The 23,462-nt window shown below is 42.4% G+C and overlaps 1 protein-coding gene across 3 annotated transcripts in view; it reads right to left on the reverse strand.

Moving 5' to 3' along the window:
• Window positions 1-2,486: 2,486 nt before the first annotated feature.
• Window positions 2,487-23,462, reverse strand: part of NAXD (NAD(P)HX dehydratase) — a 47,714-nt gene continuing 26,738 nt past the window's right edge. For 2 of the 3 annotated variants that reach the window (XM_084515191.1, XM_084515190.1), the window contains exons 8-12: window positions 15,415-15,465; window positions 15,230-15,334; window positions 14,742-14,862; window positions 4,884-5,004; window positions 2,487-3,018 (exon numbers count right to left, since the gene is read on the reverse strand). In XM_084515191.1, coding sequence (XP_084371317.1) covers window positions 2,868-3,018; window positions 4,884-5,004; window positions 14,742-14,862; window positions 15,230-15,334; window positions 15,415-15,465 — 549 coding nt within the window. In that variant the 3' untranslated portion in view covers window positions 2,487-2,867. Of the gene's footprint in view, window positions 3,019-4,883; window positions 5,005-6,934; window positions 11,723-14,741; window positions 14,863-15,229; window positions 15,335-15,414; window positions 15,466-23,462 lie in introns of those variants that run through there. The other variant, XM_084515192.1, reaches the window with a different exon arrangement.

The raw sequence follows: 23,462 nt of genomic DNA on the forward strand, positions 1-23,462 counted from the left end.
TGTCTAACAGTGATGTAATCTCAGCAAAAACATTGGACCTACTACTAGGTAAATAAGTACTGGCCTTGCAGAAGGGGTGCATGAGATGCAGGGCGTGCGGGCATCCAAACACCCCTAGCAGAGGTATTTTTTTCTTAGGCACAGAAGGAGTTGATGATGTTAAGCCTTGAAGTAACTCCTACTACAGTGCTGCTGGCTTGGTCCGTGAAATCTTCTCCCTCATTACCACGCAAGCACCTACCTGTAAGACTTGGGCTCCTTCCAGTTTGTTTTTGCACAGATTGCCCTGAGCTTTCCCTAGTGCTGGGACTAGGGCAGGCTCAGGATCCAGCTCTCAGAAGTGGAAAAATGCAATTAGCACATGTGGTGTGGTACCTGGGTGGTCATTAAGCCCCTGTGAAGTAAGTAACCTGAGCATTTTGGAGGTGAACGAAATGCCTACCACTGTGTTTCTGTATGTTCAAATCACTTTGTGAGATGCTAAATAAGAAGATGGGCTTATACATCTGAAATTACACAAGTGATCTATTCAAAAGGATAAAGGCTTTCTTTTACACCAAGTGGCATTTATTAAGCTAAACCCATTTTTAGTCACCAGCCTTCCTTAGCACTTAGGCTCAAGTGCCTCTGCTGGGATTTTACATCTGTTAGTGGCTGCATTGCTTCCACCAGTGGCAAAGGAGAAGGAAGGGCAGACACGTCCCCCAGCTCAGCTTCTGGGGGCAGCGTAATCAGAACACACCAAACTCCAGCGGGTTCATTTGCTATGTTTTTTATTTCCTACTGAAAGAAACTGCTACATTTCCAGAATGCGTAAAAATTGTAACAATTTGCATACATTAGTGAATAACAAAGTTACAACTTTTGTGTAGGTTTAAAACCGACATGGCAGGTTGAAATCTGTACGGATACCTGGGGCTTGATTGCCTTTGCCTACAAACGCCGTTGGGCTAGCATACCGTGATGGTCTACATACAGAAACGCTCGGTATTTGGAAGAAAATCCAGCACTGACTTTATTTAAAAGGAGTTGGGCTTCCCCAATAGGTTTGGGGGGAAAAGTAATTGTAGCTTGGTTTCCCCAGGGATGTAGACAGTTTACAAAATTGCTTAAAATAAACCCCAAGAATCCATCTCTTAGGAGCAGACAGACAGTTGCTCTAATCTAAAAAGAAGTCCGTGAACCCTCATAGACCAAAATGAGCAAACATTTAAAAACCTATTTTAAAAAATAGGCAACTGGTTTAAAAAGAAAAACCAAAAATGCATCGGGGTGAGGTAGTAGTCACAGTGCATACAGAAGTATTGACCGTAAGGGCGGGAGGGGAAGGACTGAGAGCAGCCTGACTTCAGGTGCTTTTTGTGGGGAGCTATTGCAAGGAACGAGAACAAGAACCTATGAGCGATGCCGTGTTCCAGCCTACAGTCAGACCACTGGGAAAAAAGAGTGGTTGCAATGAATATATAACACCTGCTGTAAGAACTAGACACATCTTCGTGTGCTTGTTCCTGCGCTTTAAGGAGTATATACACTCGGAGCTGGGCCGTAGGTCCAACGGTAGCACCCGCTGCCAGACCTCACTGAAAGTTTTGTGACAGCCCTTCAAGTTAGCTCGCCCCTCTCTCCACACTGCTTCAGTCCTTACAAGCTTTGACTGAATTTCCAAAAACTTCAGAAGCGGTATTGTGCAAAATCCAACTTCCCCTTTGTATCCAGCACTCATCTGTTCTGCCCGCCAGGCAGATGTGTTCGTAACAGTAGATAGAGGTAATAGATTGGCAATAATGGCAGAGCAAAACGCCTCTAAACCCAGAGCCTGAGCACCTGCCACCATTCTTCTATCCCTGTCTTTGATTTACAACTGCCTGTGTATCACTAAGAGCAGACAGATGCGTGCTGTTGTCTGCCTTTTCCTTCAGTTCCTGCTGGTTAATAAATAGCCACCTCTGTACACGTACACTCGTGCTCTGAGCTCCAGTCCAGCAGGCAATCTGACTTTTAAAAGCACCTCGCTCTGCCGCTATCCCCGCAGCCTGACCAGCTGAGTTAGGTGGCACTACACTCCTTACCCACCTAGCACCTCTCCCAAGGATAATTTCACACAGTTCGTCACGCTGAGCTCCAGGTGAGCTGAGACCAGCTAAAGGAATTCAAAATAGTTCTTCAGGCAAACACAATCACTGTTTCCTGCTAATATACCTACAGCGTGTCCTTATTCTGCAACGGGGGGATCTTCTCCCAGAAAGCAAGACGTGGCAGGCAGGGGTGTGCTGCTGGGAGGAATGCTGCCCCTGGGACTGGGAATGGAAAAAGGCAACTAGTTACATTCAGAATCTAAAGCAACTTCATGCGTTCCCTTTCCAACGAGGCTTAGTTTTGCTTCTTAAAGTAAATACACTAGCATGGCAAAAAATGAAGTGCAACAGTTAACTCTAGACAGACGGCCTAAGGATGAAATCATGACAAGCTTGGTGCAATCCAAGAAATTCAGTTGAGCTGGTGGAAGAATTTTATTCTTATCTAAGTATCAAGTGCATTTATTATTTATTTTTTTTTGCTGTTCAAACTTTAGTTATTGCTCAATAACTATCAAAAAGAACAGAGGAATACTTTCAGTTTAGTTTTATTATATTATAACAGATCTGCAACTACAGCTTATTTCAGCCAAAACATTTTCGTATTCCAAACTCTTAGAAAATATCTACATTAATCATATTTTTCTATTCTTAAAAATAAAAAAAAAAATCTACCTAGCATACCAATGCTGCTACAGCACTTGAAAGGGTGCATTACTTATTTCAATTCTACTGTAAATGCAATTACTCTTGCAGTCATTGTTCTTCCTCTTCTTCTGCGCTGCTTTGGCTTCAGGTTTCAAAAAGTTTGTTAAAAGCTGTTCCAACTTCTGAAACCATGTCAGAGGCAGTCATTGAACGTCCAAATTTTTGGAAGGCTTGGTTGTTACACTGCCTCGTAAGAGAGCAAGCTCCAAACGCAGCCACCAGGAAGGGATTTTGACTAAAAGGAAACAAACACAATTACAAACCATATCTGAACACTGCTTTTCTAAAGCAGCTTTGTGTAATTCGTAAGGTGGCAGGCGTAACCTTTGTACCCATAAACGTTTGTCAGCCCTGCTGGGAAAGACTCTTGAGAAAAAATCCTGCATTTCTTAAACTCTTGTGTTGCAGAGCATCCTTGGCTGGGAATTTTTTAACACACGCCTCTCTTCCCATGGCTCAGCACATGACTAAGAAACAACAGTGCTGAAGGATGCAAAAGGAAAACACATGTGCTCAGGAAGTGGGTCAGAAGGTGTTCCATGGCCACGGACAACCAGGTGGCCCCTCACGGACTCAGATCATGTGTAAACACCTCACTGACTGCACTGGGAGCCATCACGTTTCATTATATCAGCTTACAGAGAGTACGATGACAGCTGTGGGCCACACCAGAAATTAAGGCACACTCTCTTAATGCTTTCTACGTTTATGAGCTGCCTGACAGAGCATCTCCGTCCCCATCGCTCAGGCACTGAACCTCCCCTGGAGAAGCACAGACCTGGCACCTCCAAAGCACCTTTTACAGGCCATGGGAGCCACTTCTGCTGCTTTTGCAGTCCCGGAGAAGAGGAAAACAGCAGAATAATTCAGCAGCCAGCCCTAGGGGACAAGGAATGCTACTGGAATTTAAGACACCAACTAGAGAAAGCTGGGACCTGGAGCAAGGCTCTGGTGATTACTGCAGAGAGCCACGCTCAGTGGGGCAGCCCAAGAAGGCAAAACTCATGGTCAGAAGCTGCAAAAACCAAGAGCCCAAACAAAAACCAGGGAGGTCAGCTACATGCCTTAGCTCAGCACTGTGTTTAGCCCTGGACATCTTGTCTCCAAACAAATGCCCCTGAGACTGAACAAGGTCAAACAGGATTGAAGAGATACCTAGAAAACAACGGACTCCTATAGGAGGAAACACTGAAAAGAAAAGCTTTGGCAGAGACAAACAATGAGACAGTAATATCCGATTTTTTTCAGCAGAAGAAGTGGAGCTCTCCACATTGACTTCTCATATAATCTGTGATCTCATACAGTAGCAAAGGGCGTACTGCTACTACTGCTACTGGACTAGAGGGGCACGCAGTCACAAGAGACAACGTATCTGAAAGGTGTATGGGGAAATTTCATTACTTCAGACTGCAGTCTACAGTTCATAGCTCATTACTTACTGGGAAGGGACTGCTGCTCCCTCACTACTTGTCTTAAGGTTCCTTTCAGTGTTATTTAAAGAAGCTACTTTCACAGGAAGCCTACACAGCTATAGGGACCAACTAGTCAGAGTGGAACTGCCACCATTTAACACAAGAGCCAGCAGCCAGCTGCAGGTGGGTGTTGGCTTTATGTACGAGCAAACCAGCCTGCCCCTTGGCCTTAAGACGGTCACCCTCTTTGAAATTGTGCTTTGTTTCCCAGTTTCAACTTACCTGTCCCTCTGCCTTACTGCGGTACAATGCAAGGTAACTCACCGAGTTACAAAAACAAAACTAAATGACCTATTTTTGAATTACAGAAACATTACTGTGAGTGACCATCACTTATTCTTCATATTTTTTGCCTGCATTTAACTGTTTTGAAAACATATACTCCATACGTAAGTGTCTTTGGGAATTGAGCCAGGATCACACTTTTCTGCCTCAAATGTGGGAGATGTTAGTTTTTCTTACTGTAACAGTAACCAGGGGACTGCACTACAACACACTTACAGTTTTAAAAGTACACGGGTATTTTAGTCCCAATTTTATCTGAAAAGTTCTATGGCAGGTCTACAACAGCTGCCATAGGGGAACACAGACTAACGAGAATTAATAAGTTATTAATTAATATTCATACCCATTTGTTTTCTCAGCTCCAGCCATAAATGCCCAGTGTGCTAAGACTCCCAGAGAACCAGAAAGGAGGTCTCCCTGTCCTCCGCACCTCCGGCTGCTTCCTTCATGGCTGCACACCAGCACTGTGAACAGACAAACCAAAAACAGTCGTGCGTTTTTTCGTCCGTTCACAATAACAACGCTGTAGCTGCGAGGGCTCATCTCGGAAGAAATTCACAGGCAGCAGTACATGCTGAAATACACCACTCGTCAAAAAAAAAAAAAGTGTTAACATTTAAAAAATACTTTTCCAATTACTTTTCAGTCTTTACTAAGTAACAACACAACGCACACACCTTACGTTTTCCATCTCAGACATTCAGTCACTGATTCCTGTTGATGTACACTACTGATGCTGCCACAACATGCACACAACCCAAGCTGGACCACATCCCTCCACCAGCCACAGCACAGACGCAGCTCTCCAGAGCCTCTGACCTCCAGTGTTTCCAAATGTTAAGGCAAGGTGTTTCACAAAGAGCAAATGCTCTCTGAACTCAACGGAGCAACATTCTGAAGCCTCCTTCCATGTCCATCAGAAAGACACCACTCAAAGCAGTCTTTTCCTGAGGCTTTGTAAGAATACAGCCAAAAAAGGGATCTCTTTTTCTGCCAACCAACAGCACCCTGAGAGCCCATGCCTTTCCGTCAGCAGTGTCACCGCGGACAGGCTCTGTCAGAGTATCAGATGTTCTATTTCTGTGTTAAATATACAAAGGTCCTTTGTCAAACTGATCTCTGCGGAGCTTTAACTACAAAGAACATGCAAATATTGTCACTGAATGTAACTCCCTTGCTCTCCACTCTCAGCAAGCCCAAGGAAGAAGCCTGGAGGATCCGTAAGGCACGGAAAAAGAGACCACCACCAACTCTGCTACCCTTCTCCAAACTCTCTTGTGGGTATGTATCTGCCCTTAGCTCTCCTTGCTAGGCTCTGGAAGGAAAAAAAAAAAAAAAAGAAAAGAAAAGAAAAAAGAGAACCTTCTTCTCTCCTAGGAGAACAGAAGAGCTGATAATATCAGTAGTGGCCATGTAGCAACGTTTAGGATCTCCAGGCAGGTACTCGGGAGCTATGGGCTCTGCACATCATGGATTGTGCATTCCTGGGCAAGCTACGTACACAAGCAAGTACTTCAAGCAAGACACTGCTGGGACAACAGCCTTTACCCCAGTTTCCTGCAGTCACCTGGGCTGGGTTTCTCCAAGACGTATGAAGAGAGCAGCACAGGCGTTTTAGAGGGAATGCTATTCATATTTGTAGAGGGAACATGTCTCTGAGATAATGGGAAAAATCTGAAGGCCTTGCAGGTAAAGCCTTCTTAAACAGCGAGATGTTAAAAAACTGCTCAGCACAAGCAAGCCCTATCCAGTTGATCTGCATAGCTCATTTCTGCTTGCTGTTACCCAGCACAGCAGAGAATTGCACTTCGTTTCCATTTCCTACCCATTCTTCCAGCGGGAATTGCTGGGCTCGTGGGGCCAGGCAGCTGTGCACTTCTGCTGCCACTGGGAGGGCAAAGAGCCATCAGTCACCCCGCACACCACAGACACCCCGGCAGCGTTCCCCGCAGCTAATTTTCCCAATCACTCCTCTCCTCTCCCCTCCCCCCGTCCCAAATTAAGATGCTGGCTGTGTTCCTCGGTGAGCAGTAGTTAATGTCAAATTTCACAAGCGTAATACACTTCGGAGTTAGGTATCTGAAAAAAAGGTATGCCCTTTTAGGTGGATTTTTTTTTTTTTTTTTTTAATACAGCGCTTTGGAGAAATTACCTCTAATTCTGCTACTTTGAAGATGGTATCTCACAGGATTTTCACTTTGAGGTCTTGAACTCCTGGCAGGAGGCAGGATGGAAATCCTCTGTTCAAAAGCTTTGAGGCCTTCTGACTGACAGCCGAGCACAAGCCCCTGCTTATTAGCTGTATGTCACCATCTGCCACTATTCTGTAGCCCCGCAACCTTCCAGCCAGTTTTGAGCTGTGTAGGAAAGTAAGATCTCCTCAAACTAGGCCAATTATAATACCCTGCTACAAAAAGTGGTCTTTTGTTTGTGTCCCTTTTTTTTTTTTATGTAAGTAAGTCTCAAATATGTGCAGACTACCTCACAGGCAGCAACAAAGGCAGACCTTTGTACTCCGCACAGAGATGCTGGAAAACAAATCCATGCAATAGCTTCAAAGCAGCAGAATTACAGGAAATTCACTTGAATGAGGGGGGAAAGGTATAATGCTTGGCAAGTTCTTGCACAGAGGCTCGGTTCCTCAAAAAAATACCTCAAAATAAAAGCATGATGAACGACACGCAGTGTGGAAAGGAATGAAAAAGTCCTTTGAACAATCGTCACTGCTGAGAGCTTTTAAAATAAAAGAAGGAATCCCGCACTACCGTCACGACACAGTGGCGTGCTGCCAAACCCACAAAGGACAAAGTCTTCGAGATGCTTTTCTCAACTTTCTCCTCGAGCAATAAAAATGAACTGTTATCTTCCTCACTCTCAGCACCAAAACAAAATCCCTGACCAAATAAATGTCTGTGGCCCACTGGATCGAGCATTTATTCAGCGACCACGTGGGCGACCCCCCGATGTGTTGCACCGAGCAGCAACCACCAGTGGCAGCCTTCCAAGACCTCTGTTAGATGGGCACGATGGGATGTTCAGCGGTGATGTAGGGAAGGCAGATAGCTCTTCCCTGGAGAGATGAAGAATGATGTGTTCGCATGAGGATGAAGCATTTTTCTGCCCACTGCTCTGTGAGGCTAGCGATGAAGACTGTAAATGAGAAGGCCTAGAAAGCAAGGTTCATCTAATTCTGGAAGAGCTGAGGAGACCAAGACAACCAAATGTTGAACAGCAGGGACACTGGGAAGAGTGAAATCACCACTACTTGTCAATGCTGAAAGACAGCAATCGGGGCTACTTAAGGTCAAGTAGTCTAACATCAGTCCCAATCAAAGTAATGGGGAGGTTCACCTATAGTCCTACTGACAGGCCTTTACAGTAGGAACAAGCAGCTAACACCAGCCAAACCGGCTGCTGGGGCAGGGAGTCTGCTTTTGTTTCTTAATAGGTCCTGGCAATCAAATATGAAGGCTTTATTTCAAAGGGTGAAAAATTGAAAAACTAACTCACTATAACTAATAGGTAGAATTTTAATGAAAACCAATTTATGCCAAGCGACTTCCTGAAAAAAAATCCACAACCAACAAAGCAACAACTCCCTACCACCTATCCATGGAGCATCCAGAGACTGTAGTACGAAAAGGCCAGCTGAAATAAAATTGTTATCACTTGATGAAATCGCTGAATGAAATATGGTAAGAAAGGTCTGCTGAACTCAGAACAACCACAGCCCTATTTCAACAGTTTCAACATAGTCTCAGCGATTAAACAGCACATAAATATTGCCAGAGCTGTGTGCAGCAAACCCAACATGTTGGTCATACAGTCACCCAGATTTCTTGCTTTGCCTAAGTCCATTAAAACAATTTGTACTGAAATATGAGTGCCACAGAAACAAAAAATAAAAATAAAAATGAAGGCTGTCATGCTGACAGAATACTGGAAAGTAGAAATTTCTAGAGTTTTACGTATTAAAAAAATCAAAATTCAGCCCCAAACTTTAGGGGTAACAATGGGCAAGTTATTAAGTAGCTTCTATATATACGTAACGTACTTCAGGACATAGAGTAAGTTATCATCACTCCCTTTTCAACATACCTTGAAGATAAGATAAAAACTAGCATTTGGGCAAGCATTCAGATCACGGCTTCTTGCTTACCTACACCGCTGCCAGCAAGCCAAAAGTGCCAACAGCCCAAACTGTGCTGGCAAGTCAAGCCCCAGAAGCATGACAAATTTATGGCTATTATACATTTAATTAATAAAACAGCCTGTGATGTAACTGAAAATAGCTGTCTTGTGAGTTAAAAAATAAATAAATGAATGTAGTAGCTTTGCTGAGATCAAAGGCTGTGAATTAAATGGAAAGCATGAATTTTGATACAGCTCTGTACAGGCAGCCCTATTTATACTAGCTACTAAATGGGTCGCAGCTAGAAAACTGAAGGCTCATGTACAGTGTAAAAAGTAACCTATGTCTGCAATATTCTTGATTCACAATATTCACGGTAGTGGAAAAAAACACAGGCAGCTAATTTTTGATGTTTTTATTTAGAGTACAGACTGTGAAATATGGGAATGCTAGTTAAGGCTCAACACTTATTGCTGCTGATGATAATGAAGGCTAAAGAGTCCGTGAAGCACCACATTTTACTGAGTCTGCAGACCAAAAGACAGCCTGGAGATTAAAATTTTATTCATGATTTTCAGACATCCTGAACAAGTCCTCTGCACTTGTTTTCCTCTTACAAAGCAAGAGAATTGTACTTATCCTAAAGGAATTAAGGATGTGCAAATGAAAGGTACAACCATTCTGACTCCTCTATGACTCATCAGCTACCTCACAGAACAAATAATCTCATTTAATTGGAATGTTTTATGTTTCTACTTTCTATGCTGTATCGGGTGGCAAGGTTTTGATAGCGGGGGGCTGAAGGGGTGGCCTCTGTGAGAATCCAGAAGCTGCCCCCGTCAGATAAGGGCCAGTTTCAGCTGGCTCCAATGGGACCTGCCGCTGGCCAGAGCCAAACAAATGTTTGTACCTCTGTGAGAGCAGATTTAAGAAAGGGGAAAAAAAAACTTACTACACAACAGCAGCTGGGAGAGAGGAGTGAGAAGCAGCCCTGCAGCCCCCAGCTGAGTGCAGTGGGAGGGCAGGAGGTGCTCCAGGCACTGGAGCAGTTCTCCCATGGCCTGTGGAGAGGCCCCTGGTGGAGCAGGCTGTCCCCCTGCAGCCCATGGGTCCCACACAGAGCAGATCTCCACACTGCAGCCCCCCTATGGGTGGAGGAGCCCCCGGTGGAGCAGGTGGATGTGGCCTGGAGGAGGCTGCGGCCCATGGAGAGCCCCCGCAGGAGCAGGTCCCGGGCCAGAGCTGCAGCCCGTGGAGAGGAGCCCAGACAGGAGCAGGGGTCTGGCGGGAGCTGCTGCCCACCTGTGGGGGACCCGTGCTGGAGCAGTTTGCTCCTGGGGGATGGATGGACCCTGTGGGACAGAGCCGTGTGGGAGCAGTGCTTGAAGAGCTGCTGCCTGTGGGAGGGACCCCACGTGGAGCAGGGGCAGAGTGTGACCATGAAGGAGTGGCAGAGACGAAGCGTTAGGGACCAGCCGCAGCCCCCATTCCCTGTTCCCCTGCGCTGCTCAGGGGAAGGATGTAGAAGAGGGTGGATGGGGGAGGTGTTTGTGGTTTGTTGTTGTTTCTCAGTGTTTTAGCTAGTTAGCAATAGGTAATACATTTCTCTAACATCCCTATGTTGAGTCTGTTTTGCCCATGATGATAATTGTTGAGCGATCTCCCTGTCCTTACCTCATCCCTTGAGCCTTTCCATCACATTTTCTCCCCCTTTCCCTTTGAGGAGGGGGAGTGAGAGTGGCTGTGGTGGAGCTTGGCTGCCTGCCTGAGTAAAGCCACCACATATGCAACATAATGTAGCCAGCTATCAAGAACCACTTTGTTCCACCAAATGCAAGATTCAGGTTTAGACCATTACCAGATCTTTAGTAAAACCTTTTACCAACAAAACCATAATAATAAGAAATTTATCTTTTTCCTTTTGCAAGTTAGTTCACAAAGCTATGTAGCTGGAGACTGGAGACTCCCAGAAACACGTTCCAGACTGCATAAAGACAGGGCAACCAATATTAATGACCTGGGCTGGAGAAACCTCACTCAACTGATGTGGAAAATGTAAGTTGGCTTTTATATAAAGGGTGCTTATACTTTTGTATTCCCTAATCACACTTTTAAAACTTAGCTAGGTCCTTGAGTGCAAAACACCAGGCAAATTAGGTTGAAAGAAAATCTGAATTTTATATTCCTCTCCTTGGATAGGTGCAGGAGCCAGGGGATGGATGTGATAACAGACGAGTACTGCCAGGGAGGCAACAGGCTGGGCCACGCATGCAGTGACAAACAGGGTGGGATAGTGGACAGGAACCAAGACCTCCCTGTTTTGTTCAGTCTGCAGAAGCAGGAGTGGAGCTCAAGGTACTAAAATCTAGGCAGAATCTGCAGGGCAGCTGGACACTGTAAGAGCTTTTACCTAAGGGAACCAGGGACTGATGCACTGAGTAGCCTTATTTCCAGCTGTATGGCAGATTAACAGCAGAAATTGTAAGTACTGCTTGGGGATTTAGTGCAAGAGATGGCTTTTTACCCCATACTCAGTACTCAATACTTCCTCTCACATGCTTCTTTGCTTCTCTTGACCACAGCTGCAGCTGGGCAACAGGAGGGAAACACTGACTACTGGCTCCAGGTAAAAGTAGTCAGAGGCAGCAACTGGTTGGTTACCCATGAGGTCTGCCTTTTGGAAGGGAGGAGAGGACAAACACAGGTGCTGGGGAAAGTACAGGAAAAAACTTATTGTAACGTTAAAAAATAAATAAAAAAAGAGAAAACAACCAATAAAACAAATGATCTAATTCAAGGACCTAACCAAATTTTAAACATGCTAGGAACTATGACTGGTATAACCACACTTTATTATTGACCAGTTCTCCGATGATTAATAAAAAGAAAACCTTAGAGAGCTGTGCCGTAGTGAATAAAAGCTGACTTACCTTCTACCCACAGGCTGAGTACTCATTCCTACCCTGGTCAGTGATGGCACTGATATCACCTACCAAGAGCATGGTGAAGCTCATCTTTGTAGAGCAGGGAATCAACAAGTGTAGACCAAGCTATAATGTGAAATTGCAAAAGGAAAGAGAAAAAGAGTATATAAAACTTAATTTAAAATCTTGCTGATTACGTTTACAGGGCAGTTGGCAGCTCGTTACTGAAAGTGAGACATTTTAGAAAAGCCTCGTTTGTAGTGGACGGCTGTTACTGATTTCACAGAGGCTATGTATGTGATTCGGTTCTGATTTTAAGGCCACAAAGAACCACTTGGATGTGGCCTGTAAAAAATGTGATCTGTAAAAAACAACCTCAGAAGTGTCTTTTTTTTTTTTTTTTTTTTTTTTTTTTTAAAGTTTGGGAATTTATCAAGGTTCTAGCTATGCTATTCTAAGGATAATTTCTTTGACTCTTAATAAAATATGCCTTACTTGTCATCTGAATTGTTGATACCTCAGCTTCCAATCAGAGTTTATTGTGCCGGTTTGCTCAGATTAGAGTTGTTTGCTAACAGTAATCCTTCACCAACACCTTTACTTCCAGCCCACTGTCAAATCACTTGATAACCTTTCTGGTCTTAAACTAACAGAAGTAAACCTTCTACTCAATTTCCTACAGATACATGTACAAAAGTATTATGGCAATAGCCACTACAATCACTCGAAGCCAAGAAGTATTCACCAAGACACGGATTTCCCAGCTGCAAACCCTGCATCCTCAGAAAGTTTTCTTTCCACAACAGCCAAGCACTGCACACCAAAGATACATAGCTGGGTTTGCAAGTTTTGTTTTTTCTGGAGAGCATTCAGACTTCATTTTTCAGAAAGTATGCATGCATTATATGCCCGAAGGAGACAGTTTAGAAGTGACATCTGGAAACTGGAGTATCAGCGTGCTAAGCATATAAGATCAAACAAAAAATGCCTGAAAATAGGTAAGGCTTAAGCACAATAGACAGGTGACAATATGAAAAATAAGAGGCAAGAGGAGTACACAGATCTTTTCATAATGTTTCATTGTGCTCAGAGGACATTGGCCTGATCCAAAGATCTGGATTTCGCTCACATTGGAATCATCATTTGTGTTGTCTCAGCTGAAAAAAAATGACATCAGATCAAAAGAACAGACAGATGAAAAAAGCAGAAGTTAAGAGCGGAAAACCTGGTAGAGAATTCAAGGTCAGTGACACGACAACATGTTCTGCGTTACAGCCCAGAGCAGACAGTAGGATCTCCTTTCTCCATGTAATTTTGCATTTGAGCCTTTCAAAAATTGACCAACAGTAACTCCCAGACCCAAGGAACATTCTTCTTAAAAGGAAGCTGATGTCTTTAATTTCTGCAAAATTCTCAGGAACTTTCTTACAAGCAACACAAACGCTAAAATCAGTGTTTGTAGTCGACACTGTAACATGCATTAAACCTGGCAACTGCTTTCTTATTGCTCAGTAATGCTACCTGTAATGTCTGTAATCCAGGAGAGAGAAAGCATCAATCACAGAGCCAATGTAAGAACACAAAAACAGCCTATAGCTATATCAAACAATTGCTATAAAGCCACAAAATTGTTTTTTATTTCAAATAAAAAGCCACTTAACTAAGAGAAAAAAAAAATCAGTACACAAGACAAAGAGGAGGAGGGAAGGGGTAACAATGCAAAGCCCCCAAAGCACACCAGGCATACACCAAATTTGTGCCACGCCTGACCGTTCAAAATTGGAATTGCAAAGACTTTCAGATGCTTCCCCTTTTTGAATCCTGCGTGACAAGAGACAATGGATACTGTCGCCTTTCTCCTGCAAGCAGTGGGGGTACACTTATCTCAAGAATAGCAACTCAAAAGAACAGAGAGATGTGCTCGGTCTAAGGTGTCACCAATTTTCCTGACATTCATTACGAAGGCAACAAACCTGCATAAAAATAACCCAGTTGACACAAAAACACAGCAAGAAGAGATGCCACAGTGCTCTAAAGCTCTCTAGCTGACGTAAACTGGAGCTAGGATATTTTCTCCTCTGGCAGAGTTCATTCTCCCTTCAGCACGGACTGATGTCCAAGGTTACAAACCAAGCCTGCCATTGGTGCACACACGACAGCAGACTTTATGCAGAGCTACTTGGGAACTGCATGACCTATCGAAGCCCTTCACCACATAGGCGTAACTACATCATTTCCAGTCCCAGCGTGCTTCACAGTCTGCTACAGTGTCTGTACTAATGGGGGGTACCTGGAAGTGGCTCTGCTCAAACCAACTGTCATGTTACATGTTTTTTTTTTTCTCTTATAAAAGACTCCCATGGCCCCAAGTAATGAAAAATTGACTGCAAATACAAAAAGATTCTGAAAACGCATAAACGTTTATCAGAGATTAGCATTTCAAGTAATTAGGGGCAGAGCTGCTGCTTGTTATGTACGTGAAGTAATGCCATGTAGTCAAAATGGGATGAAGGCACTCATGAATTAATTTTATACTTATCACAGCAAACGATCTTAGCATCAGATAGGCAGCAAATTTAATTAAGTATACTTTAACCATATTAGTAAGTGACTGTTTTAAAAAGTTGTAATGGCAATCTAGAGCTAAATTAAAAAAAATATTGTCAGGGCTAACATATGAGTCGTATATACACACACACTAGTCTACAACCCCACGGTGGACAATAAGCAGTCCATGAATCTCAAGAAATCTTCATTTTTCAGACTCGCCAATATATGGTGAAACACCACTATTATTCTTCATTAGTTTAGCAGTGACATCTGCACTTAGACCAGCTCAGCTAAGGATTTTTAAACAGCTTATAAGAAGTGAGATTCTCAGTATGTGTTTAGTGTAAAACATTATTACAGTCATTTAAATGAGAAATACAATCATTAACTTTTTCGGCAACTAAGTTGCACTCTTTTAAAATATCAACTTACATAAAGCATTGAAAGGTTGATATTTTATGGTTTTTAGACAGCCTTCCCTCCCCTTCGATCATCAGGGGAACAGTCAACCAGTTACTATACAATCCAACCACTGGACTATGTCTGAAAGCAAACAAAAAAAATCACATTGCTAAAAGCAAAAGGTTTCACTTACCTTTATCTCCATCTGAAATAAGATCTCGTTCTCCCTTTTGAACAACTGTCAAATTCCCCATGGCTTGGCTGAGTCTTAATACACATCCATGATGATCACTACTGTCTACGGGGTCTCTAAGCTACAACACAAGAATTCCATACACAGTACGTATTTTATTACTAGAACAAAATATTCTAACACGTCACTTCAGCATGTGTAGGGAAAAGAAAAAGCATCACCATCAGCCTTCCCAGGTATTTTTATTCTATACCCATTGCAGTGCCAAAAATACCTTAAAAAGGGTCTTCTGTAAAAAAAAAGAGTTCTGTTTAAGAATATGCATTGTTGTGGCAATTATCCCCTGGAATAAAAACCCAGACAATGCTCATCTTGCATACGAGGAACAGCACATAATGTTTAGTCCAGTAGTAATGTGTTCATTTATATAAAGACTACAAGACTAAACTTGCACATACTTTAATTGAAAAAAAAGGAAAATAGCTCACCATAGCTTCATATAGTCTACTAAACTCCATATAGTTTGGAGTAAGAATAGCTCGCTGGTAGCCTTGAATAATGGAAGGCTGCTGGGAAATAAGCCACAGTCCATCCTGCAAAAAACAGTAAGAAGTACACTTTCTGAATAGATTCTTAAATGTCAAGCCACTGAATGAATCAAAAATGTACTTACAGCATCAATAATGATAGGAATTCCTTTGAGTTTCGATTTTTCTATAATACCCTGCAAGAAAAAATGTAGATAACTTTAAGAAGCTTGCTAATTTAAAGCTTGTAACATCCAAAATAAATTCTGCATTTTCTTCCTGTCTAGAAGGTAGGTGCTGTACAATAAATCTGGTCATATAAGTTGCTTTTTCAGAGTGAAATAAAACATTCAGTTATGGTCATCAAAGTTAGAGAAGATGTTTTCATATCAACTGGTAATTTTACAGCTGCTTTGGTCTCTCCCAGTCTGAAGCAGTGACAACAGGGTTTCTACAACTGACACCCTGATGTTGACATGCAAACAAACAAACAAAAAACAATCCAACTCACTCATCCTGATCTAGAAGGCTATATGCTAACTGGAGTCGTACATAGCAAACATATCTTTCCGAATTAAAAATAATAATAATCCAAATAAGTAATGTCATAATAAAATTCTACCCATAACTCTAGTACTAATCTTAGCTGTCTTTCTGATGATGCCCTCATTGCAGTACTCAAGTTCACATACAACAAACACCCCGAGACAAGCAGTACATCATACATGTCATTCCACTCATGACCCCAGAGGTTTTATGCCTTCAAAACAAAACAGAAAAGGTCAAGAGAAAAGACTGTTTGCAAAACTGTTTTTCAGCAAGCAATATGTACCAGCAGACTGCCTGCCCTTGTTTTCTCTCCTAACAGAGCAGTGGCAACAACTGATACTCAAGATTTTTAATGAGCAATGAGTGATAATCGAGCTTTTTTGGATGGTGGTCATTACCAACTTCTGTTGTTGAAGCTGGAGAGTTTATCTCTTCCCTGTATAAGATAACAGAGAGTGGTATCCATCCAGAAGTCTGACAGTTTTTGTACATTATTAGGCTTTTCAGATCAGCTATCATATGGCACCGAGCTCCACAGGTTATCAAGAAATTAGGTAAGGAAGAAGGAAGAAGCATTTAATTAACTTCCCAGGTATTGAATGTACCTTTGTTCTTGTATTGTGGTCAAAAACACAGCCCATGTTGCTTCCTGTACATTATTAATGATGGGATCTACATATCCTCACTCCTACCTGACTTTTTTTTCTCTTCAGTTTCAGTAGAAACGTTTCCCTTCTGTTTTTAAATGGATGACCAGAATCTAGCAGCAGGCTTTAACCCAACATTACTTTTGTTTGTTTTCATGTCCTAAGTGTGAGAGTGAAACACTACCCACTGCAACAAGCCTGAGGACATCTCTCAAAACACAGCTGCAGCTAAACTGGAAGCCACTACAGAATATAATCCTTTCCATTACATGCACACACGTGCACAGGTCTCATCTTGGGCGATGTTTCACAGCCCACTAGGTGTCCATCCTTCTTGGGTCTCCAGGGGATCACCACAAGTCTTTATATTCAGCTACTTAAAGAATTTTGAAGCAATAGCAAGTTTTACACAACCCATACTATCAAACTACTACTAAATTATTCAAATTTACAAATAAGCATATTTAACAGCTGTGCAAGGAGGAAATCTTAGAACGTACCTAAGAACTAGTTGTGGCATATTGAAAACTAGGCAGCCTTCCTTTCAAAGATTTTAAGAAATTTATGAGATGGAGTCATTTCTTTATTCGTTAATATTAATCAGCACAGATGTGCACAGCTCAGTTTTCCTTCACAGAAACTGTACCGCTTTGCCCCTACTGTGTTCATTAACAATTACACTTAATTTGACTCATTTGGTTATATAAAATAAGGCTGTGGATATGGCACCCTGTTTTTTTTCCTGCATAAATGAATGTTATACATCCAGAAGCCCAATTACTTTTGAAATGTCCTAGGCTCTTCTGATTAGATATCACACTGCACCGAACCCCAAAGGTTAGCAAGACACTCTGTAAGAAAGCTTTCAGATCAGCCCCCAGAATTTTTGGCGACACAAATGCCATTCACTGCAACCTTATTTTATAACCAGTTTTAATTAGACGGAATATTTTTGCTCATTGGCAGCTTCCCCAAACCCTTTCAGTACACTTAAATGATTGCTGTCCCATTTCCAATTAATACGACTCCTCAGTTTATTCCACTGTGTCGGTTTCAGTACGCCAATCTTCCACGACAGTTTGCTTTTTTAAAACCAAAAAAGATTTCCCCTAATGAAGCCTGATGCAAGACACAGATCTCAGAAGTCAATACCCATCCAAATGACTCTCCTAACTTCATTATGATCAATCCAGTGAATTAATTTGGCCAAATGTTTTCTGTTTCTGAAACAGTTAAAGGTTTGGCTGCTGCTGTTATCGTCTGGCCCCTTTTCATGTTTTCTCACAATTGTCATTTTGCCTAGTGGTTGCAATTTCTCTACATATCTAACAATAGGCTAAATCAATGACTTCTGAAGATCCACTCTCTACCTGAAGATTGTATGCTTAATTAAAAAAAAAAAAAAGTGGAAGCCACAAAGCACAGAAGTATATGTACGGGTAAATAGCTTCTGGAAGGTGAGGTCACTGGTACCTTCTGGAGAAATAAGGCATTTCTTCCTAATGATGTTTTGTGCTCTCACTTCTCTAACATGCCCTCCACGGTCTGTGAGAGACATCTGACCTCTACTCTGAAGAAAAAATTCATCTTGTTAAGTAAAATCTACTGGCCAAGCAACTTTTGTTGTGTACTGAGTCTCTGAGGTATCAATTTCTAATCTAACTTACTGAAGCGATCTTTGCTTTCTCTTTCTCTCCAAATAATCAGGGGATACAAAGTCCTTTGCCTTGTTTAGAAAGCTCATTTCTTATTCCACAAACACAAATCCAAAAGTAATTGTTCTCCTTTCCTCCTGTTCCTTAAACCCGGACAGAAGCTGCTTGGAGACAGACGAGGAACCTCAGAGACAAAGCCTTAGGGAGAGAGGGAGTAACGTGGTAACCATAAAAATGGAGATAAGAAAGCCCCCATAAGACAACCACCTTTTGAAGGACACCACAATCATTGGGGAACCTCTGCTTCATATTGACTGGGGACAGGACTCACCTCCTGCCATTTAGGGGTGAAATGTCTCACCATGAGAATGCCATTGGCTTAGGCACTGCATTTAGGGTGGGATGCATCACCAGCAGACGAACCTGTCCCTCCTCAGTTATCACAGAGAGGAGAGAAAACTTACTGCTCTGTTTCTAGACATCAAGAATTAGGTGAAACGAACCCCGCTTTTAAACACTATTACTGCAAATACTGCATACAGTAGTTATTTGAGTAAGAGGGGTACAGAAAATAATGGCTACATCCTCTTCTATTTTATTTATGGAAGCACAATGAATTTTCAGCCAAATCTGTCTCTTCATATCTGGCACGGACTTTCCTGTGTTAATACTTGTGGCATACAGAAAAATCTTCTCTGCTAATTGTATAATTAATACAGCTCAGACTAGCTACTTTCACACCAAAATCTATTTAATGGTTTCTAATGGGACTCTTTGTATGAGCAGGAGCCATCTGTTCACTTTTATCCTGTGTAACAATTACTTATATGCAGAAGGATATGGAAGAGAACATTGCTAATTAAAACTACTAAGAAATGCTACTAAGAATGCACCTGGTATCAAGTTAAGGCAGGTTTCCAAACGCCAGTCACATAAGTAAACAGCACCGCGTACAGGTATCAAGGACAAAACCACAACACTGCCCCTTCCCCTCAAATGGCATTTTGAGCATTAAGACTTTGGAGATTCGAGCTCCAAGATGTTCCAGTGGACTACACTTCCTTACACAGAAGCTATTATTCTGCAACAGCAGTGGTTCAGCTTTTTTTTTTTTTTTACCTACTCCCACTGCACTGTTGAAATATGTAGTTCCCTGAAAAATCTTCGTTCTGTGACTGGGCTTCTGGGACTTGGATGCAAGCAACCTACGCAGTAAGGACTGAGAAAGAAGTTGTGCCATAGTAGGAGTCACTGCTCTGTCTGGGTAAAGGTAACTCTTTACTGTGATCAGGAAAATTTGCAGAGTAAGGGCAAAGAATTTCTGTGTTTTACTACTTTTATTATTATGGATTAATATTTATTATTATTATTTCCTGAAGAAACACGAACTTAAGAGGGGAGTGGAGGGAACATTTTTTGGAGGGGGAATAAATTTCTCTGGATCTCCCAGGTACAATAAAAAACCCATCAACCAAGGAAGTCACAGAGCACAAGGCTCAAGTCCTGCTGCACGTGGAGCAGACACCAGGCAGCACAGTCCAAGTGAGCCTCCACAGCCTCGTGCAGAACTCTGCAGTTTGGACACCTCCCTGCAAGCCCACAAACCAGCAGCTACATACATATCCTGTTTACTCTGCCTGTGTTCAACAGTATACAACCTGGCCCTCCACGGCTCCTCGGAGAAGACAATTATGCATTGTTTTGCCTACACCTGACTTAAATATGTTTTTCAGCTTTTTTAATTAGACGTGGATTGGCGGCAGAATGCCTGCAATGATTTTGGACTTATTATTAGCCGTATCGCTCCTTGTGGCTTTCCTGATGAACTGGTTTAGCCACACAATAACCTTGGCATTCGGTATCTGCAAAGGGAAGAATCAGGAAATTGGAGCCAATGGTTTTAACAGAAGATTGAATTTTAATGAAATAAGCAGCAAACCACAAGAGCAGCATATGACTCAACAGCTATCCCACAGCGGTAATTAATTTTCGCTAAGGATACATCACAGCCATCTTTCTACCTTGCACAGGAGAGAGATTGTGGCCAAGGCTTCCTTTACTGACACCAGCAATGAACGCTGCATTTCCTAGGTCCCTGCTAAAGAGTCACGTCTTGGCTCACTCTTGGCAAAATTCCTTACCCACGTGTTCAGAAAGCAGCTCAAGCCTCAGCATGCTGGATAGCACTGACCACAACGACATCCAAACACTTCAGTAAGCAGCATAATCTTGCTCTCAGCTCACCAAAATGTATTCTAGTGCAATCTGCAAATGCCAAGCACGTTGTGAATTTTTCTGCTAGATGCTCCAAACAAAAGACAAAATGCATTAGGAGGGCTGTTAAGCAGGTGAGGTCCTTTAAACAACAGTTTGCAGGCCCACAACTTGTCAATAACCAGATTTCTAAGAGAGATGGCAGGCCCATTCCCTAAAAGCTCAGATACCACTTCTGAAATACTGGTTACACTGAGGTCCAGCAGTCCAGCAGTACGTGCTGCTGACCTGACACCGGGCTGTCCGACTAAGCTGGAGCAGCCAGACTCGAGGCAGCAACAATTCCTAGCTTCTGGAGTGGCAGGGACATGCAAAAGGGCATAATCTTGCCCTGGGTATGTATTGTACAACCACAAATGATCAAAAAGGCATAGCAGCCCCCTTTACAAATAAAACACTACTGGAAGTTGCTACCGTCTTCCAAGGGTCGGAAGGTGCTGCTGAAATGCCTTCTCTGTTTGCTTGTGTTTTCCACATGGACCCAACTCTCATCCACCAAGCCTAAATCCATAGTTTCTTCTGGGAGAAAGAGGTACAAAGGAAGAAATAGGCAGAAACTTCCCTGTAAATACTGCAGCTGGAAATGTTTCTGCAGCCCCCACCTCTCACCAAGGTGCCTGGGAGTTAAAAACAAGTCCCGCCCCAGCACACTGCACACCAACTCCTACAGAGAGGCACTAAAAACCCGAGGAAGCATTTCTGTGTTCCTGGCTTCAAACCTGGCATAATGCAGAGGTAGCATGGCCTCGGCTGCACAGAGGTCAGGATGCAGCTCTGTGGCAGAGAGGCTTGCAAAATGGGCTTGGCAAGCACAAGTGTGTAATCTTGCACAGCGAGGGGTAGGCACTGATTCCAGGTCCAAGCTGTGCTCAGGGCTACAGCCATGGTTGCTGGGGGGAAGGCAGGGAAAGAAGCTTCCCTAAATAGAGTAGATTTGATACAGAAGGTTTTGAAAATTGTTAAAACTGGAGTTTCTCTGCTTGAGGCTCTTTGCACTGGAGACACCTTTTCAGTAACTTTGAATGATCCTGTTTTTGCCTTTGTTACCTTAGTGTCACCCACAAAGTTAAACAGGAATTGCTCCTCCTTTCAAAATTCAGCATCAATCAGAATTTAACTTTGTAGCCAAGATCTATATAAATTACCTTTAGTTAGCTTAATTGCTTCAGTTTTCCTTAATAGGTTTCTGTATGTGTAACTATCACTGGCTCATTAATCATTCTAAGCTCTCAAACCTCACATACAAAATGATTAACTACTAACCACAACTCAGACCACCTGAATGAATCATTTAACAAATATCCCTTCATCAACACAAATAGCATCTTTATCTCATCATTTAAGCTAAATTCAATTTATCTGTGTCTTTTGCCTTTTACCTGTATTATCGTATGGCTAGGCCCCATTTTCCAAAATCAATTTTGAGGTGCGCAGGAAAGTATTTCTTTTAAGCCAGTGAAACCAACGGTGAAACCAACTCAAGAGTTGAGTACCCCAGTACCTCGGGAAATGTTAAAAGCTGTTGTTGCAACTAACAAAGCTGAAAATGCTGTAAGATGTTGGTTAATCAAAACCGTTCTGTTCCACATTTAAAAAAAAAAAAAAAAAAAAAAGGTAAGAGTGATCCACTTCTGGATTCTCTGTTTGAATTCAAGGCAGACCAGTTGCTGACTTGGAAGAAAACTGCAGCTTAATGTCTGCCTCAATCATATGTTAAATTTTAAAAGAAGTGACATAATCGAACATCACGTCTGAACACAAGAAGAAACACAAGAAAACAAAGCAAAAGCCTCTGAAGTGCTATCCCAGCTACGCAGAAGACAGAGTGCTCCTTTTTAGTTACCCCTTGTGAATTCATGCACAACTAGATACCACTTGGGAAGCTGTATTTATGTATTCCCACCCCTAAACCCATCCAAACCCAGTTTAAGCAATAATCCTGCTTACTCCAATCCAAAGTGAGAATTGTAAATCAGAATAAACGAATGCACTGAGTTTCCACATGCCGTTTCATCCACTGAACATTCACACTCCCACAGCAAACTCCTTACGGTTTCCAATTTATGGTTGGTTATGTTAATGTTAAATTTGGCTTGGGATATTCATGGTGAGCTGCTGGCGTTTTGTCTTAAAAAGAAACAAATAAACTTAAGTTGAACTGCAGAATTTATCACTGCCAATTTCTTTTTAGCCTTCTTAGCTGAATACTGCTCAGAAAGTTGAAAAGGTATTCAGTGCCAGCATTTTGCTTACAAATGCTTTTAAGAATCAAAATCAAGTTAAACAACAATATAAGCCTGCACACAGAAGGCAAATAAACATCCCACTTCACTGTGAATGACTTTCATCAAGACCCATTACATACATTAGAAAATAAATTCTGCTTGCAAGCTGCATAAACCTGTATTTAAGGTCCCGTTAGCATATTTTCAAACACTGTTCTTCTAATCAAGACATTTGTGAGGAAGCCACAGAATACTAATAGTTCTGAGCATAAGCAGTTGTAATTCGTAGCGTAACCAACAGCACTTTTCTGCTTAGAGCTGGTGTTCCCAAGCTTGATCTGCACCAAAAACAACTGCGTCAGACCCCAGGAGCTGCCTCACCTTAGGTGAAGATCTCCATGGATTCTGACTCTCATCAGGCTGTCTGAAAGCAATGACTCCTGGCTAGTTAGAAAGTATTTTCTCACTGGGTACTACCTGCAGTATATGCATCCATCTTAGGGGCTGTGTGGGGGCTGAGAAAACGATTTACAGATGTATTTTCACAGTGGATGCACATACATGCCCTCTGGTTTTTGTCTCAGCAGTACCACAGGCATAAGACTCCATCCACCTCACCTCCTCCTAGCTGAGGGCAGAAGACAGAAAGCAGCACGTCCTCGGCGCTACTCATGTTCCCTACGAACTGCTGAATCCCCACCGCAGGAATCTCCAGAGGATTTTGCAGATGACATAAACAGGGCGGGAAGCACATGCTCATGTTACACGTAGCAAAAAACTAAGTAAATAAGTAAAAAACTAAGTCAATAATTTTTCTGCTAATTTGAGTCCACACGAGCGGTGT

This window comes from Aythya ferina, assembly GCF_964211825.1.
Source record: "Aythya ferina genome assembly, chromosome: 1".
In the NCBI taxonomy this organism is placed as follows: Eukaryota; Metazoa; Chordata; class Aves; order Anseriformes; family Anatidae; genus Aythya; species Aythya ferina.